General features: G+C 44.0%; 1 protein-coding gene across 1 annotated transcript in view; it reads right to left on the minus strand.

Annotated features, from left to right (window-relative positions):
- LOC309556060 (histone deacetylase 9-like) overlaps nucleotides 1-19,053 on the minus strand; it is an 861,320-nt gene that overhangs the window by 690,279 nt on the left and 151,988 nt on the right. Inside the window, exon 3 of the mRNA XM_082258372.1 lies at nucleotides 4-42. Coding sequence (XP_082114498.1) covers nucleotides 4-42 — 39 coding nt within the window. The remainder of the gene's footprint in view (nucleotides 1-3; nucleotides 43-19,053) is intronic.

The raw sequence follows: 19,053 nt of genomic DNA on the forward strand, positions 1-19,053 counted from the left end.
CACTTATGTCTTCTTCAAGAAACGTATGTACCATCACTTTCCCTGCAAACACATAACATCAAAGTCATTTTAATGCGGACTCTGGGCATCACAGAACAGTGTATATGAAGCAGACCATTAATGGACAAGTAAAGGTATATAAAAAGAAACATTACTTGAAAGAAATGCTAACATCCACAAAGGTTTATGTAAAAGTTCACACACTTGCTTGGAAAATTAAACATCTGACATTTATGCAAGCTTACTGTTACTCCAAGGCTAAAGTAGACTTAAAGCGGATCTTCACTGCATCTGACCACCACAAACCAAAAAACACTAATTATTTTATTTTTAATATTCAAAGACTACTTCCCCATCCATGTATGCCTCTATGCCCTATTTTGTTGAGAAATCACTTTGAAAAACACCCCCTCTCCCCCCTAGCATTGGAAGGGCAGATGATTCATGTAGTTTTTACTTCCTGGAAACCATCCACCCTTAGTTTAGGCATGCAGGCAGAAGGTAGTGCTTAGCTGAGAAAACTCCTCCTCCTCTCTTCCCCTCCTGAAGACTCCTGGGATGTATGACATAATTTGCCTAGGCAAGAAACCAGGAAGTAACTGAAGAAATGTAAAACAAAAGTTTAAAACTAATAGATATGATATGCTTGCCTATCTATTTACTAATGCTTGCGGCATAAGAATTAAAAATAATACATGTTGATTGGGAGAGCGGAGTTCCACTTTAAAGACCAACTTTACAAGAAATTATATTTCTGACTTTGCTATACATTGGAAGACTGATCAGCCTTTTTGCTTTATAAAGTTAATGCACATGAGCACGAAAAATGCAGTGTTTTTTTATATCTATTTAGTATGTTCTTTCACAGATCTGTATGCTTCTATATAGCTTTCAAAGGGATCATGCATGGAAACTGCATATAGATCAATACACTTGTGCTGCTTTCAGATCCGTAAACAAAATTCTGCATCTGTTGTCCTGCATAAGGACTATATTTTACGCAGCATGCATGTAAACGCTTATATTTTCATGCGTACAATGAAAATGCCCTATTGGCGCCACCTGCGTCCTAGCAACAGAAGATTGCTAGGCTGAATAAGCTGCCTGCATCCTGGCAACAAAAGGACACTAGGTAGCAGAAGTCACCTGCATCCTAGCAACAGAAGGATGCTCAGTGGCAAAAGCCACCTGTGTCCTAGCAACAAAAGGACACTAGGTAGCAGAAGTCACCTGCATCCTAGCAACAGAAGGATGCTCAGTGGCAAAAGCCACCTGTGTCCTAGCAACAAAAGGACATTAGGTGGTAGAAGTTTCCCATGTCCTAGTTATTCTGTAATTCTGTACACATGTGTGACAGGAAGTCAGGTAAATCTGTGGATGTTGTCACAGACAGGAGATACACTTCTGCTTGGTTTAGACAATTCACCAATTACTATAGGGTGTCGGCTGCAAAGGCAGCAGGAAGGTGTAAAGAAGTTGAAAACCATTCAGCTGTTTGGAATGAGGAAGTTAAGGCCTCTATAATTTGTCCAAAGGAAGTCTAAGGATTGCTGCCTCCTGACGCTGTGTGAGCTGGGGAGAGGAGGACAGTCAGATGTGTGCCTCCTGACGCTGTGTGAAGCATGGGAGAAGGATTGCTGCCTCCTGATGCTGTGTGAAGCTGGGGAGAGGAGGACAGTCAGATGTGTGCCTCCCGACGCTGTGTGAGCATGGGAGAAGACCTCCTGAAGCGATGTGCGCTGAGGAGGGTAAAAAGTGTGAAGACTACACAAGGTAAGGTCTTGGACTATTTCTATGTGGAAAGAAATAAATGCACTGTTTGCTATGTGAAGAGACAAGCAAAGGAATGGTTGCTATGTGAAGAGACAAACAAAGGAATGTGTTCTATGTGAAGAGAAAAGCAAAGGGACATGTTCAATGTGAAGAGGAAAAGGGACATGTTCAATGGACATTTGTTGTGTGAAGAAAAACATGGACTATTGAGTGTCTGCTGTAGGATCAGCAAAGTTTGCCCAACGGTAGGTTGGAGACAGACTCCGTAGGTAGGTTCCTGTATGTGAGAAGGTAGCCGCCCACAGTGGCAAGGATTTATTTTGTGTTTTATTTTAATTTTGATGTTTTGACACTTGCACTTGTGTGAAGAAAATTGCATGAATAAACGAAACTGTTGTTTGCAACCACTTCTCGGCTATCTCCCTGTGTAAACGCACCCCCCCAAGGGGTCATCCATACCCGCCACCGAGCTAATCTCCCACAACATGTAAACTTCTCTCAAAGGTGCATACAGCAGTATAAATAAGACCTCCCGGATAGGCACTGTGAAACAATTTATCCTCAAAGTTCACTACCAACTCTTTTATTACTTTTTAAGAAAATCTAAACTTTGAATGACAAACAGATAGAACACTGAATTAGGTATGTGTTTATTAAAATATAATTTAAAGTATAACTAAAGGCAAGACTTTTTATTTTAGTTTTGGATTTTATTGGAGTTTTTGGTTTTATTGCTGTCTGTGACCCCCCTTACCCCTTAATGAGATTCGCCCTCTTTATTTGTCCTGTTTACCATTATTGAAAATAAAAGATAATCTAAAATTTCAGGTTGTCCCAGAAAAGTAATAGAGGGGAAATCTTCCAAGGGGGGTACTAGTTCTGGTGACCTGGGGATCCACAAGAAATTCCCCTAATTTGCAGGGATTTCCTCTCACTTCCTGTTTGGCTATGGGACAGGAAGTGAAGGGAAATCTCTGGAATGGGACACAGAGGGCAAAAAAAAAAAAATCAGACGGGTTATAACCCTCTCTTATTCTATCCAAAATGAAGAAAAAAAGTTTTGCCTACAGTTCAATTTTAATGTGTTTTATTATAAAGCTGGCATGACTATCTGAATCTGTCCTGACATTAGCCTTCTGTAATCCCATGCCCACCAGTATTCACACTGAAAGAGAGAACCACCTCATTACATTGATCTGTTGTTTTCTACACGGCAAATATTCTTACAGGAGAGGAGAGCACAGGGATGACTTAATCAATATCCTGGTACTCCCTCATTGCCCAATCACGGACTTGGGTGGATGCTTGACCAAACATTACTGCTTAATCACATAGGCATCAGCTAGGAAGGAAAGAATGTGCTGTCAAGGCAACAATACATGGATCACAGGATTGGCTGAACAGATTTATAACTACCTTGGCAAGTATTTTATTTTAACTTTGCCTGGAGTTCAGACACTTTAAGTCTAGTGTAGCATGTAAATGTAAGCATGCCGTGCTTGCAGTGCAATTCATTTTTAATGGCACCCTAAACTTGACAAGCAAGAACTGCAGTTTTGCACATGCAAGAGAACGTTGTAAACACAGAAACCTGCACAGTTAAAAAACACACAAAGTTTAAAAGAGTGCATGCATTTCTTTGCAGTGTTTGAAATGTGTAGGACAACCCATTGAAATTAATGTGCTACCCTATGCACAACTGTATATATTGAGCCAATTGGTGAAAAAAAAAAAAAAAAAATGCCCACATCCCAAAGTATAAACAACAAAAAACGAACACAAAGTTCCCTCTGCACAAAGTGTGACACCTCACACTGTACTACAATAGTGTGAATAAAGCGCAAAGACCTAGTGATATTTCTCAGCAACAGTGTCTCTTCAAGGCATTGCACGTTTCTAACTGAACTCCCCAATTATCTGTAATATTTGTCTTATATAATAGCCAAAGCATTTACACAGAAGTGAACATTTTGTTGGATTGTAATGAATATACCCATAAACAACCACTAAGTGATTTACCTTCATAGCAACCATGTGAAGAATAAAAGTTTGGATGAGGTTGGTAATTGACAGTTTCTCCTAAAATGGATTTCTGAACAGAAATTCAGCTGTGTGTAGGAAATATCACTCCACACAATATAACCTTCATTTTTAAAGTGTTCAGTCCTTGAAGTCTTAATATATGAATTTTATTACAATAAACTCTTTTATAGTTATTTTAAATCTATATTTAGTGGCTCTTTTATATGTTTGAAAAGAAAAAAGTGTAAGCTTAAAGCATACCTAAAGGCAAAACTTTTTTTTTTTAGTTTTGGATAGAGTGCGGAGGGACTAGAATAGGGATCCACAGATTATCAGTTTGGCCGATAATTGGAGGCCGATATTCACTTTTTTGAAAGTATCGGACACAAACTTGGCCGATATAACAGATATTGGGCTGCCTCCAGGCAGGGGCAGACTGGAAACTTTTGGCCCAGGGGGCAAGTACAAACCAGAGGCCCATGGTGCAGCGACTCGGCTCCCCTCCCTCTCTCCTGCCTCCTCCTGACCCCCATTCCATGCTGAAGCCCTGCTCCAGGTACTCTCTACTAACTGGCTGAATCTGGGTTCCCAACCTGGCCAGCAGAGGGCGGTTGGGGGGAGCTGGGACAGTTCAGTCGGGGTTGGCCAGGGAGAAGAGTCTCCAGTGGGGCATGGAACCGGCCTCTGCTCAGACACAGTTTACGCCATCCATGCTGGGGGGAGGAGGCCTGCGCTCTGTCCTTGTCTTCTTTCTGCACTCAGTAGGTCAGTGGCGGGGACTTTTTATTTCTCCTCACCAGGAATCCTTTGGGCATGTCTGTGGCAGAAGCAGTGCAGCCTTTTTATGTGGCATTAAAGTGGCCCGGGGGGCAATTGCCCCTCTGGCCCAGTCCTCCCCTGCCTCCAGGGGAAGGGGGAATGGGGATTAGAGCGCCGCCTGATTACACAGAGCAGGGTTCTTCTGCTTACCCGGCGCGGGCTCTGTCATACAAAGTCCCACCTCCTGGACCGGCTCCTACCTATGATAGACAGCCCACTGGTGACGTCTATCATAGGAATCGGTCCAAGAGGCGGGACTTCGTATGACAGAGCCTGCGCCGGGTAGGCAGAAGAACCCTGCTCTGTGTAATCAGGCGGCGCTCTAATCCCCATGCACTGGTCACTCTGCATTGGATGGGGGCACTGGTCACGCTGCATTGAATGGGAGCACTGGTCACTCTGCATTGGATGGGAGCAATGGTCACTCTGCATTGGATGTGTGATTGAATGTGCAGAATATTGGCCCATAATGGCCAATACCGATACTTTGTGACGAAAATATCGGTATCAGCCCTGAAAAAACATATCGGTCCATCCCTAGACTAGAACAACTGTCAGGTTGTATTGCTGTCTGTGCCCTCATTAGGTAGATTCACCCTCTCTATATGTCCTGTTCACCATTATCGTTGAACGTGAATGATGATGTTTAATACTGTTACATTAATAAAGGTATTTTATTGTTCCTGACAGTCTGGTCATGTCTTTCATCTAAAGTCCCGGCCTTCCTCCTTTTTTCGATTGAACATGAGAGTAAAATAAAATCCCAAATTTTGGGTTGTCCCCAGAAAAGTAATAGAGGGAAAATCTTCCTATGGGGATACTAGTTCTGATGGCCCCGGAGTTCCCAAGGGATTACCCTTAACCACTTACCCACTGGGCACTTAAACCCTCTTCCTACTTCCTAACCAGACCAATTTTGAGCTTTCAGTGCTCTCACATTTTGAATGACAATTACTCAGTCATGCAAAATTGTACCCATATGAAATTTTCTTCGTTTCGGTTTTAAAATTATGCAAATATAGTCATTTTTCTTCATAAGTTTAGGCCAAAATTTATACTGCTACATACAGTATCTTTGGTAAAAAAATAACCCAAATAAGTATAAATGATTTGGTCTTTGTGGAGGTTATAGAGTCTTCAAGCTATGGTGCCAATCATTAAAAATTGATCACACCTGATGTACTGACGGCCTATCTAATTTCTTGAGACACTAACAAGCCAGTAAAGTACAAATACCCCCCAAATGACCCTTTTTTTAAAGCAGGTATTTAAAGGTATTTAGTAAGAGGCATGGTGAGTTTTTTGAAGTTGTAATTTTTTTCCACAATTCTTTGCAAAATTAAGATTTTTTTTTTCACAAAATGGTCATATTACCAAGTTATTTCTCACACACTGTATAGGCATACTTGCAACTACACCACAGAATACATTCTGCTACTCCTCCTGGGTATGGAGATACCACATGGTGTGGGACTTTTCCACAGCCTGACCACATACAGAGGGCCAACATCCAAGTAGCACCTCCTGGTGTTCTAGGAGCATAAATTACACATATCATTCATTTCCTGACTACCTATCACACCTTTGAAGGCCATGGAGCACCAGGACAATGGAAATGCCCACAAAATGACCCCATTTTGGAAAGCAAACACCTCAAAACATAATATAGGAGCCACAATGCTTCTTTTGAACATGCAATTCTTTACACAAATTTTTGGAAAAAATGGAAAGAAAATGAAAACGCATTTTTTTTTTTTTTTTGCAAAAAGTTGGTAATTTATAAGATATTTCTAACACATAGCATGTACATAGCAAAAATGACACCCCAAAATACATTCTGCTACTCCTCCTGAGTATGGCAATACCAAATGTGTGACACTTTTACCCAGCTTAGCCACATAAAGAGGCCCAACATGCAGGGAGCACCGTAATTTCCTGATTTCCAATTACAATTTTGTGAGGCACTGTAAGGCACTGATAAGCACTGTAGTGGCACGGATGAGCACTGATGTGGCATGGATGTGGCACGGATGAGCAATGATGTGGCATGGATGTGGCATGGATGAGCACTGACGTGGCATGGATGTGGCATGGATGAGCACTGATGTGGCATGAATGTGGCATGAATGCGCACTGATGTGGCATGGATGAGTACTGATGTGGCACGGATGTGGCATTGATGTGGCACAGATGAGCACTGACGTGGCATGAATGTGGTGCAGATGAGCACTGGCATGGCACGGATGAGCACTGACGTGGTATGGATTAGCACTGACGTGGCATGGATATGGCACGGATGAGCACTGATGCGGCATGAATAAACATGGATGTGGCATGGGTGAGCACAGATGAGGCATGGATATGGCACGGATGAGGCATGGATGTGGCACGGATGATGCATGGATGTGGCACAGATGGGGCACAGATGAGGCATGGATGTGGCATGGATGAGGCACGGATGAGGCATGGATGAGGCGTGGATGAGGCAAGGATGTGGCACAGATGAGGCATGCAGGAGGCAGAGGATGAGTGCAGCTGCACTCTCTCTACTCTCCTCGTACACTGTACCGATCTCAGTGTACAGTGTGCGAAGAGAGGAGAGAACAGAACTGGACATGTGCCGGTTTGTTGACATTGGACGGAGCGATCAAGTGGTAAAGAGCCGCTGTCATTGGCCCCTTTCCACGATCTGTGATGCTCCGGGTCCCTGGGACCCGGCGAGCACAGATAGTTCCGTGTGCGCGCCCGCGGAAAGCGCGATTCTGGGAGGACGTCATAGTACGCCCTCCTAGAATAAGCCGACCGTGCTGTAGGCGTTATTCGGCTATAGCCGGGTCAACAAGTGGTTAATTTGCAGGGATTAACTCACTTCCTGTTTGGCTATGGGACATGAAATTAAGGGAAATATTTGCATTGGGACACAGATGGCGAAAAAAAAAAAAAAAAAAAAAATCAGACATTTTATAACCCTCCTTTGCTCTATCTAAAATTTAAAAAAAAAGTTTTCCCTATAGTTCAGTATTAAGGTAGTCCATACACCTTTTCATTAAAAAAACACATCACATACAGCTCTGCATGCTGAAATGAAAACATTTCACATTTATTAGTTAAAGTGGTTGTAAACCTCAGACATGAAATGTGAAAAAGCATATCCCTCTAGTGTATACTTGTCTCCAGTGGCGTAGCGTGGGGGGTGCAGAGGGGGCCACTGGCACCGGGCGCAACATTTAGGGGGGCGCATCTTACGCCCGCCATCTGCGGGATAATAGTGTCCCCCTTCTCTTTATTGTGACAATGCCCCGTCCGGCGGCCCGCCCGCTGTTTCCTGCATTTGGCTCTGTCTCTTTGTGCAGGACGAGCGGTGGACACTGAAGGTGTCACGTGCGGCCAGGGGGCGGGGCTGGTCGTAGGTGAAGATGGCAGCACCGCTTTTGGAGCCTCTCCTGTCTGTCCACGCTGGCTGCCTCCACGCTGGCTGCTGCTGCTGGCACGCTGTGTCTCTCCTCCCCTCCAGATCGCCTCCTCAAGTCCCCAGTGTCTGGACACAGAAAGAGGTGAGTGATGTGCTGCCTGCCCCAGGGGCCCAGGGAAGTGGACATGGGAGGGGGATAGGTCAGTGTAGGGGGTTGTCATTGTAGGTGTCAGTGTATGGGGGGGGTCAGTGTATGGGGGGGTCAGTGTAGGTGTCAGTGTATGGGGGGTCAGTGTATGGGGGGGGGTCAGTGTAGGTGTCAGTGTATGGGAGGGGTCAGTGTAGTTGTCAGTGTATGGGGGGGGCAGTGTAGGTGGCAGTGTAGGAGGTGTTAGTGTATGGTGGGGGGGTCAGTGTAGGTGTCAGTGTAGGTGTCAGTGTATGGGGGGGGGGTCAGTGTAGGTGTCAGTGTATGGGGGGTCAATGTAGGTGTCAGTGTGTGGGGTCAGTGTAGGTGTCAGTGTACGGGGGGTCAATGTAGGTGTCAGTGTATGGGTGGGGGTCAGTGTAGGTGTCAGTGTAGGGGGTGTCAGTGTATGGGGGGTCAGTGTAGGTGTCAGTGTATGGGGGGGGTCAGTGTATGGGGGGGTCAGTGTAGGTGTCAGTGTATGGGGGGGGTCAGTGTATGGGGGGGTCAGTGTAGGTGTCAGTGTATGGGTGGGGGTCAGTGTGTTGGGTCAGTGTAGGTGTCAGTGAAGTTGTCAGTGTAAGGGGGGTTCAGTGTAGGAGTCAGTGTAGGGGTGTCAGTGTATGGGGGGGGGTCAGTGTATGGGGGAGTCAGTGTAGGTGTCAGTGTATGGGTGGGGGTCAGTGTAGGTGTCAGTGTAGGGGGTGTCAGTGTATGGGGGGTCAGTGTAGGTGTCAGTGTATGGGTGGGGGTCAGTGTAGGTGTCAGTGTAGGGGGTGTCAGTGTATGGGGGGTCAGTGTAGGTGTTGGTGTATGGGGGGGGGTCAGTGTATGGGGGGGTCAGTGTAGGTGTCAGTGTATGGGGGGGTCAGTGTATGGGGGGGTCAGTGTAGGTGTCAGTGTATGGGTGGGGGTCAGTGTGTGGGGTCAGTGTAGGTGTCAGTGAAGTTGTCAGTGTAAGGGGGGTTCAGTGTAGGAGTCAGTGTAGGGGTGTCAGTGTATGGGGGGTGTCAGTGTATGGGTGGGGGTCAGTGTAGGTGTCAGTGTAGGGGGGGTCAGTGTGTGGGGTCAGTGTATGGGGTCATTGTAGGGGGGTCAATGTAGGTGTCAGTGAAGTTGTTAGTGTAAGGGGGGTCAGTGTAGGTATAAGGAAGGTCTCTGTAGAGGTCAGCTAGGTCAGTGTAGGTGTCAGTGTATGGGGGGGTCAGTGTAGGTGTCAGTGTAGGAGTCAGTGTATGGGGGGTCAGTGTAGGTGTCAGTGTGGGGGTCAGTGTATGGGGGGTCAGTGTAGGTGTCAGTGAAGTTGTCAGTGTATGAGTCAGTGTATGGGGGGTCAGTGTAGGAGGTGTCAGTGTATGGGGGGTCAGTGTGGGGGTCAGTGTATGGGGGGGTCAGTGTAGGTGTCAGTGAAGTTGTCAGTGTAGGAGTCAGTGTATGGGGGGTCAGTGTAGGGGGTGTCAGTGTATGTGGGGGTCAGTGTAGGGGGTGTCAGTGTATGGGGGGGGGGTCAGTGTAGGGGTCAGCGTAGGTGTCAGTGTATGGGTGGGGGTCAGTGTAGGGGTCAGTGTAGGTCTCAGTGTAGGGGAGTCAGTGTGTGATGTTAGTGTAGGGGGGCCAGTGTGTGGTGTCAGTGTGTGGGGTCAGTGTAGGGGGGTAAGTGTGTGGTGTCAGTGTGTGGGGTCAGTGTAGGGGGGTCAATGTAGGTGTCAGTGAAGTTGGTAGTGTAAGGGGTGTCAGTGTAGGTATAAGGTAGGTCTCTGTAGTGGTCAGCTAGGTCAGTGTATGGGGGGTCAGTGTAGGTGTCAGTGAAGTTGTCAGTGTAAGGGGGGTCAGTGTAGGAATAAGGTAGGTCTGTGTAGTGGTCAGCTAGGTCAGTGTAGGTGTCAGTGTAGTGGTCTTTGTGTAGGGGGCGCAAATTACTTACCTTGCCCCGGGTGCTGACAACCCACGCTACGCCACTGCTTGTCTCTATCCAAACCTCTGAGTGTCACTTCTCTTTGCTGCCTTGATTTTCTTTTATTAGCATGAGTCACTTCTGCATTTTTTCCTGACACCAAGAGTTAAAAAGGTGACAGGATAAGAGCTGCAGAAGGGTGTGACTCATATTCAAAGCTGTGCTTGTTTTCCATACTGTGTGAATGGGGTGCCCCCCCCCCCCCAATCAGGGATCAGGGCGGTGGGCTCTGTAAAGATTTCAGATCTCTGTCCTCTGCTGATAGAACTAAAAACAAATCCATGCTGCAGATAAACTGGTACAACATGTGTAGGAGGATTTGTTTCATCTCTGTGTATCACTTGATGCTGGTCACTTCGCTGGGTATATGTACAGGTTTACAATCACTTTAACCCCTTCCCAACGGCGCTATAGCCAAAAGATGGCTACAATGTGGTTGTCCAGTTTTAGGAGGGCATCTATGGACGTCCTCCCAGAATAACACCCCCCTTTGGGGGGCATCCGGCGAGGTCTGTGATAGATATGTCCTTCAGACACAGCTGATCACAGATCCCGGTAAAGGGCCAATCACATCAGCCCTTTAGCATGCGATCAGCTTTGTCCAATCACAGCTGATCACATGTATACAAACTTGCTAGTCACAGAGAGAGGCAGTAACCGGTAAGTGGGATATTACACATTTACACTGATCAGGGCATTGATCATTAGTTCCCTGATTATCAGTGCAGCCCCATCAGTGCTAATCAGTGCCCATCAGTGCTGCCTATCATTGCCCATTAGTGCCACCTATCAATGCCCATCAGTGCCACCTATCAGTGTCTCCTCATCAGTGCGGCCTATCAGTGAACATCAGTGCGGCCTATTAGTGCCCATTAGTATCAGTGCAGCCTCATAAGTGCCTCCTTATCAGTGTTCATCAGTGCAGCCTATTAGTGCTAGATATCAGTGCCACCTCATCAGTGCAGCCCATAAATGCCCATCAGTGCAGTCCCAACAGTGCACATCAGTGAAATAGAAAAATTACTTATTTGCTAAATTTTATAACAGAATACAATATGTAAAAAATAAAAAGCCTGCAATTATCTATTGAAGTCATTGATAGTAGATTGCTATTGTAGCACCCTCCTAAGTAGGTGCTAGGTAAATATATATTCGTGACCCTGTTCTGCTTATCAGGAGGGTCTGATCTATCAGTTAGCCTATCACATGTTTCCAGGTGTGTCCTGTTGAGTCTGGGGAGTCTCCCCACTGTATCCAATGAGGGACCTTTTTGGGCAGTGGAGGAAACCTAGCCAATAGCACACCAGGGTTTATGACTGTCCCAGTGGGTGGGCATTGCTGCAATGCACACTGGGATTGGGAATAAATCTGAGGGGAGCATGTGACAGGGTGTCTTTGGGCGGGAAGCCAGGTCCCAGGAGGAGGGTGACAGTTGTCTCTCCTCCTGTTGCTGAGGAAGGTGGTCAAGGCAGTCAGCCTACGGACCAGTTGATGAGCTGTGCTGTAGAGGATCCACTCAAGCAAGTACTCAAGCATCTGCCCAGGGGTCTGCTTAAGAGAGGGGACCATGCCAGAGAGGTCAAGGGGATCAAGGAGCCAGCTAGCCAGTGTGTTATAGTAAAGGGGGTGCCAAGTTGTGAAGCCCTGAAGATTAGGGGTTAAAGGGGGTGCCAGGAAGGGCCCTGAAGTTGTTTAGGAGTGCAGCCTGCTATTAAAGTCAGCTATCTCAGGAAAAGAGTGCCTTAGGAAGCTAATAGGACTTTTTCACAGTCAAAGGGGAAATACAGTAAGCAGCCTAGCCGTGACTAGCTCAAACAGCATTAATAGGCATTTAACCAGCATTGATCAGCGTTTATCAGATCGTCACTAAGGATGATCGAACTTTTGAAAAGTTCGGTTCGGCCAGAACATCCGAACTTCCCGAAAGTTCGGCCCGGATTTCAGAACCCCATTGAAATCAATGGGACCCGAACTTCGGTAATCAAAAAACACAATTTTTAAGCCCTAAAACCCAATAAACGCCCCTAAAAAGTGCCCAGGGTTCTGGGTCATGCCCCATTAACTATTAATCACACAAAAAAAGTTCTTAAAAATTGTCTTTTTTCATAAGAAAGCCAATTATTGAAAAAATAAAAAAAAAAAGATTTTTTGATTTTGACTTTGGATTTAGTATCTGGGGGGTCTAAAAGGTGTGCATGTGAAGTTTCAGCTCTGTACCATGTCCAGAACCATGAAAAAAAAAAGATAATTTTTCAGTAGAACAGGGATGTGATTCGGGACCCTCCTTTAACTTTAACACCTATATGATCTTTTTCTCTGGTTCTGGACATGCTACAGAGCTGAAAATTCACAGGTACACCTTTTAGACCCCCCAGATACCAAATCACACCAAAAAAAGTTCTTAAAAATTGTCATTTTTGATAAAAAAGCCAATTATTGAAAACATTTTAAAAAAAAGAGATTTTTTGATTTTGACTTTGGATTTAGTATCTGGGGGGTCTAAAAGGTGTGCATGTGAAGTTTCAGCTCTGTAGCATGTCCAGAACCATAAAAAAGATTGTTTGTATTAGAACACTTTCTTTCAGGACAGGTAGTTAGCTTCTCTCCCGGTTTAATAGCAGGCATTTTTTGCGGTTCTTTGCAGTCAGGAAAAACATCTGAACTTGTGTATAGTGGTACTGTGCACAAGTTCTGATGTTTTGCCTGCCTCCAAAAACCCCCAAAAAATGGCAGCAAAAACACACCTGGGCATTTTTTTTGGACGCTAGCGTTTTTTTGGCATTTTTTTGGGGTTCTTTGCAGTCAGGAAAAACATCTGAACTTGTATATAGTGGTACTGTGCACAAGTTCAGATGTTTTGCCTGTCCCCAAAAACCCCCAAAAAATGGCAGCAAAAACACACCTGGGCATTTTTTTTTTGGACGCTAGCGTTTTTTTTGGCATTTTTTTGGGTTCTTTTGAGGCAGGCAAAACATCTGAACTTGTGTATAGTGGTATATATACACACATACTTATATGTTTATACACACCTAGACATATATAGGTGTGATAGTAGCAGAAATATATTAGTGTAAATGATTTCATTAGCGCAAGCATATATTTCTGCTACTATCACACCTATATATGTCTAGGTGTCTAGTATATAAATATATGTATGTGTGTATATACACCACTATAGACAAGTTCAGATGTTTTACCTGCCTCAAAAGAACCCAAAAAAAATGCCAAAAAAAAACGCTAGCGTCAAAAAAAAAATGCCCAGGTGTGTTTTTGCTGGCATTTTTTGGGAGTTTTTGGAGGCAGGCAAAACATCAGAACTTGTGTACAGTACCACTATACACAAGTTCAGATGTTTTTCCTGACTGCAAAGAACCCAAAAAAATGCCAAAAAAACGCTAGCGTCCAAAAAAAAAATGCCCAGGTGTGTTTTTGCTGCCATTTTTTGGGGGTTTTTGGAGGCAGGCAAAACATCTGAACTTGTGCACAGTACCACTATACACAAGTTCAGATGTTTTTCCTGACTGCAAAGAACCCCAAAAAATGCCTGCTATTAAACCGGGAAAAAAGCTAACTACCTGTCCTGAAAGAAAGTTTTCTAATACAAACAATCTTTTTTTTTTTCTGGTTCTGGACATGCTACAGAGCTGAAACTTCACATGTACACATTTTAGACCCCCCAGATCTGAAATCCAAAGTAAAAATCAAAACATCTCTTTTTTTTTTTTTTAATTTTTTCAATAATTGGCTTTTTTTTATCAAAAATGACAATTTTTAAGAACTTTTTTTGGTGTGATTTTGTGTCTGGGGGTCTAAAAGGTGTACCTGTGAAGTTTCAGCTCTGTAGCATGTCCAGAACCATAAAAAAAAAAGGATTGTTTGTATTAGAACACTTTAAACACAGGTAGTTAGCTTCTCTCCCGGTTTAATAGCAGGCATTTTTTGGGGTTCTTTGCAGTCAGGAAAAACATCTGAACATGTGTATAGTGGTACTGTGCACAAGTTCTGATGTTTTGCCTGCCTCCAAAACCCCCCAAAAAATGCCAGCAAAAACACACCTGGGCATTTTTTTTGACGCTAGCGTTTTTTTGGCTTTTTTTGGGTTCTTTTGAGGCAGGCAAAACATCTGAACATGTGTATAGGGGGTATATATAGACATATATGTCTGAATATATACCCCTAGACATATATAGGTGTGATAGTAGCAGAAATATATTCCTGTAAATGATTTCATTAGCGCAAGCATTTATTTCTGCTACTATCACACCTATATATGTCTAGGGGTATATATTCAGACATATACAGTGGGTACGGAAAGTATTCAGACCCCCTTAAATTTTTCACTCTTTGTTATATTGCAGCCATTTGCTAAAATCATTTAAGTTCATTCTTCTTCCTCATGAATGTACACATAGCACCCCATACTGACAGAAAAACACAGAATTGTTGACATTGTTGCAGATTTATAAAAAAGAAAAACTGAAATATCACATGGTCCTAAGTATTCAGACCCTTTGCTCAGTATTTAGTAGAAGCCCCCTTTTGATCTAATACAGCCAGGAGTCTTTTTGGGAAAGATGCAACAAGTCTTTCACACCTGGATTTGGGGATCCTCTGCCATTCCTCCTTGCAGATCCTCTCCAGTTCTGTCAGGTTGGATGGTAAACGTTGGTGGACAGCCATTTTTAGGTCTCTCCAGAGATGCTCAATTGGGTTTAAGTCAGGGCTCTGGCTGGGCCATTCAAGAACAGTCACGGAGTTGTTGTGAAGCCACTCCTTCGTTATTTTAGCTGTGTGCTTAGGGTCATTGTCTTGTTGGAAGGTAAACCTTCGGCCCAGTCTGAGGTCCAGAGAACTCTGGAGAAGGTTTTTGTCCAGGATATCCCTGTACTTGGCCGCATTCATCTTTCCCTCGATTGCAACCAGTCGTCCTGTCCCTGCAGCTGAAAAACACCCCCACAGCATGATGCTGCCACCACCATGCTTCACTGTTGGGACTGTATTGGACAGGTGATGAGCAGTGCCTGGTTTTCTCCACACATACCGCTTAGAATTAAGGCCAAAAAGTTCTATTTTGGTCTCATCAGACCAGAGAATCTTATTTCTCACCATCTTGGAGTCCTTCAGGTGTTTTTTTAGCAAACTCCATGCGGGCTTTCATGTGTCTTACACTGAGGAGAGGCTTCCGTCGGGCCACTCTGCCATAAAGCCCCGACTGGTGGAGGGCTGCAGTGATGGTTGACTTTCTACAACTTTCTCCCATCTCCTGACTGCATCTCTGGAGCTCAGCCACAGTGATCTTTGGGTTCTTCTTTACCTCTCTCACCAAGGCTCTTCTCCCCCGATAGTTCAGTTTGGCCGGACGGCCAGCTCTAGGAAGGGTTCTGGTCATCACAAACGTCTTCCATTTGAGGATTATGGAGGCCACTGTGCTCTTAGGAACCTTAAGTGCAGCAGAAATCTTTTTGTAACCATGGCCAGATCTGTGCCTTGCCACAATTCTGTCTCTGAGCTCTTCAGGCAGTTCCTTTGACCTCATGATTCTCATTTGCTCTGACATGCATTGTGATCTGGAAGGTCTTTATATAGACAGGTGTGTGGCTTTCCTAATCAAGTCCAATCAGTATAATCAAACACAGCTGGACTCAAATGAAGGTGTAGAACCATCTCAAGGATGATCAGAAGAAATGGAAAGCACCTGAGTTAACTATATGAGTGTCACAGCAAAGGGTCTGAATACTTAGGACCATGTGATATTTCAGTTTTTCTTTTTTAATAAATCTGCAACAATGTCAACAATTCTGTGTTTTTCTGTCAGTATGGGGTGCTATGTGTACATTCATGAGGAAGAAGAATGAACTTAAATGATTTTAGCAAATGGCTGCAATATAACAAAGAGTGAAAAATTTAAGGGGGTCTGAATACTTTCCGTACCCACTGTATGTCTATATATACCCCCTATACACATGTTCAGATGTCATGTCTGACATCAAACATGTCCTCAAAAAAGCACTGGCAGTGGCAGCCCCTGCAGCATAAAAAATGCTTGCTGGTGAGAAGCCATATTCCAGTTACAAAGCTATTCAGAGAAATGATCTTTTCTCTATAGCGGTCACCCTGCTATGGAAGGGTTCTGTCACCCTGCCATAGCAGTCACTGCCAGTTTACCCTACACTACACTACGGTCCCCTGACACTTAACACTTTCCCTTCAGAAACTCAATTTTTGAAGCTAACTTAAGTGTAAAGGAGCACTCTAACTACACTAGATATCCCTTTCCTCACACTAAAAATAGCTAAATGACACTTTTAAAGTAAAATTAACAGAACTGCTTCCATTCTCTTCCATGTCCAGTATAACAATGCTAGGAATATGGCGGGGGTGATCTTATATATTGGGGGGCGTATTCACTAATGATTGGTCTAGGGACCCCCTAGTCACTTCAATCACATTCCTAGCATTCTCCTGCCCCCTCAATTGGCTTTTGCTAATGGTTCTGGTTCAATCACGGGCTTTTAAAGCCCATTTCCTGAAGCATTGCATTTTGGGCGGTTCTGGTTGCCGAATTCTGAACTTTTTGGGCAAAAAGTTCTAAATTTGGCCGAACCTCGAACACCCAATGTTCGGGTCGAACCGATGGTGGACCCGAACCGTTCGATCATCCCTAATCGTCACTGCTTGATGTGCATTATTTCATTCTGTTGGAGTATCCCTCTCATCCTTTCCCCTATCCAAGTTCCTAATAAAATCTAAAAACCAAAGAAACTGGACTGGTCCTTGTCTGAGGTAAAATCACTTGGAAACATGTCTGAATGTTCTACTGTTGCTAATGGTAACCCAGGGGAAACCGTCTTCAGCAGCTCCCTTGGGAGTAATGCTACGCTATTATTAGACATATTGTTTGTCAAATTCTTTTTATTGATTTTAAGCAGTATTGTACATAAAAAATAAGCATAGTGCAGAAAATAAAGGGAAGAATAAGTCTACAATTAATGTAGACAACAAACCCAACTTCAATGATTAGTACACTACAACCCTCACCCAAAGCTGCAGGTCAAAATGCCATATAATTCCACCTCTCACTGAAGATCTCAACCCTATAGATTCAAATTTGGTCAAACAGAAAACAAGCTTTATATTTTCTCAATGAATGCAAAGCTTTTTCTGATTGGATGAGGTCGAAAGTGTGACATCACTGGCCCACCTCTCCACCTTGTCCAATCATAGAAAGCTTTGCATTCATTGAGAAAATGCCCAGCTTTCTCTGAATGGCACCTGTGCCCAGTGGCCGACCTCCTGTGTTCACAATGCAGCAGAGCAGCCACTCAGCATGGGACCTGGAAGCAAGTGGAGATCACTGGAGTAGCAGTTTATACTACAGTCAATCAATCAGTAATTAAATATATATACCATAGTTTCTAGACTCTACAACTTTCACACAGGCTAAATAATAATATACACTGATTTGGGTTATTTTTACCAGGTAAATGTAGCAGAATACATTCTAGCCTAAATGTATGAAGAAAGATTATATATTTTTTTGTTTATTTAGCAAATTTAATACCACCAAAAGAAAGTTCGATCTGTCAAAAAAAAAAAAAAGATACACATTTCATTTGGGTACAGTGTTGTATGATTGAGTAATTGAGTTATTAATTCAAAGTGTGAAAGCGCTGAATTTTGAAAATTTCCTGGGCAGGAAGGGAGTAAAAGTGTCCAATATAGAAATGGTTAAAATAAAGCACATGGAACTTTATTGTATACACTACAAATCTAATCAATCCTAATTGTTATGAGAATTTACAAAGGCAGGAATACTTGAAGTTCAGCCTTTGTAATATTTATGGCTGCCCCCATAGATACAGTGGAGAAATTAGTGTAGACATAAAGACTAGGGAAACTGCATTATTTGCAGATTTACCAAGTGAAAAAAAGAAAAAAATGCAGTCACTACACCTAAGGCCTGGCAAGTTGCAATATATTACATTTTTGTTTTGGGTTTAGATAGACTTTAACCACTTCTGGACCGGAAGGATTTGCCCCCTTAATGACCAGGCCATTTTTTGCAATTCCATGTGGTAACGGGGGGGGGGGGGGGGGCGAATGGCTGCCTGTGAGTTGTGCTCTCCCGACTCCCAGGGCTCAGTGAGTACTGATTAGAGGCAGGAGAATGATGGCTTACAAGTGTATAAGGAGTGCGGTCACCTGTCAAGTTTTCTTGGGAAGTGAGCAGGATGGCCTACTATCAGGAAGGGATTAAAGAAAAGGGAAAAATCCGCACTTAGGTTAGATGAGAGTGTGGGAGTTTTGACTGCAGCCGAACAGCAAATGGAGGTTCCCTATCCAACCCTCCATCAGGAAGGGATTCCCACACTTCCCTTTATCCTCCCCTTTTATAAACTCTGACAAACAGCCCGGGAAGTGAAGGCAGACTGGGAACTGGGTGGAGCACACGCCGCTCTGTGTGTGTTTGAATGGAGCTGAGGCAGCTTCAGTGGTAGTGTGCTGTGCGCGCCCTCTAAACCCCAGACTACGGAGAACGAGGCACTGACAAACTCCAGGTGAAGAATATGGAAAGTAGTGGTCCTGGCTGCGCCCTAGGCTGCAGTGCACCCTAGGCGGCTGCCTAGTTCGCTTAGTGGTAGCAACGGCCCTGGCTGTACCCAAATAAAATTGGTGTCCTTTTTTTCCCCACAAACAGGGCTTTCTTTTGGTGGTATTTGATCACCTCTGCGTTTTTTTTGGCTATGCTCTATAAAGAAAAAAGAGCCACATCTTTGAAATAAAAGCAGTATTTTTCACTTTCTGCTATAAAACATTATATTTCATCATTTTTGGCCAATTTGTATTTTGCCACATATTGTTGGTAAAAAAATCCCAATAAGCGTA

Source organism: Pelophylax lessonae (assembly GCF_965119305.1).
Source record: "Pelophylax lessonae genome assembly, chromosome: 5".
Taxonomy (NCBI): Eukaryota; Metazoa; Chordata; class Amphibia; order Anura; family Ranidae; genus Pelophylax; species Pelophylax lessonae.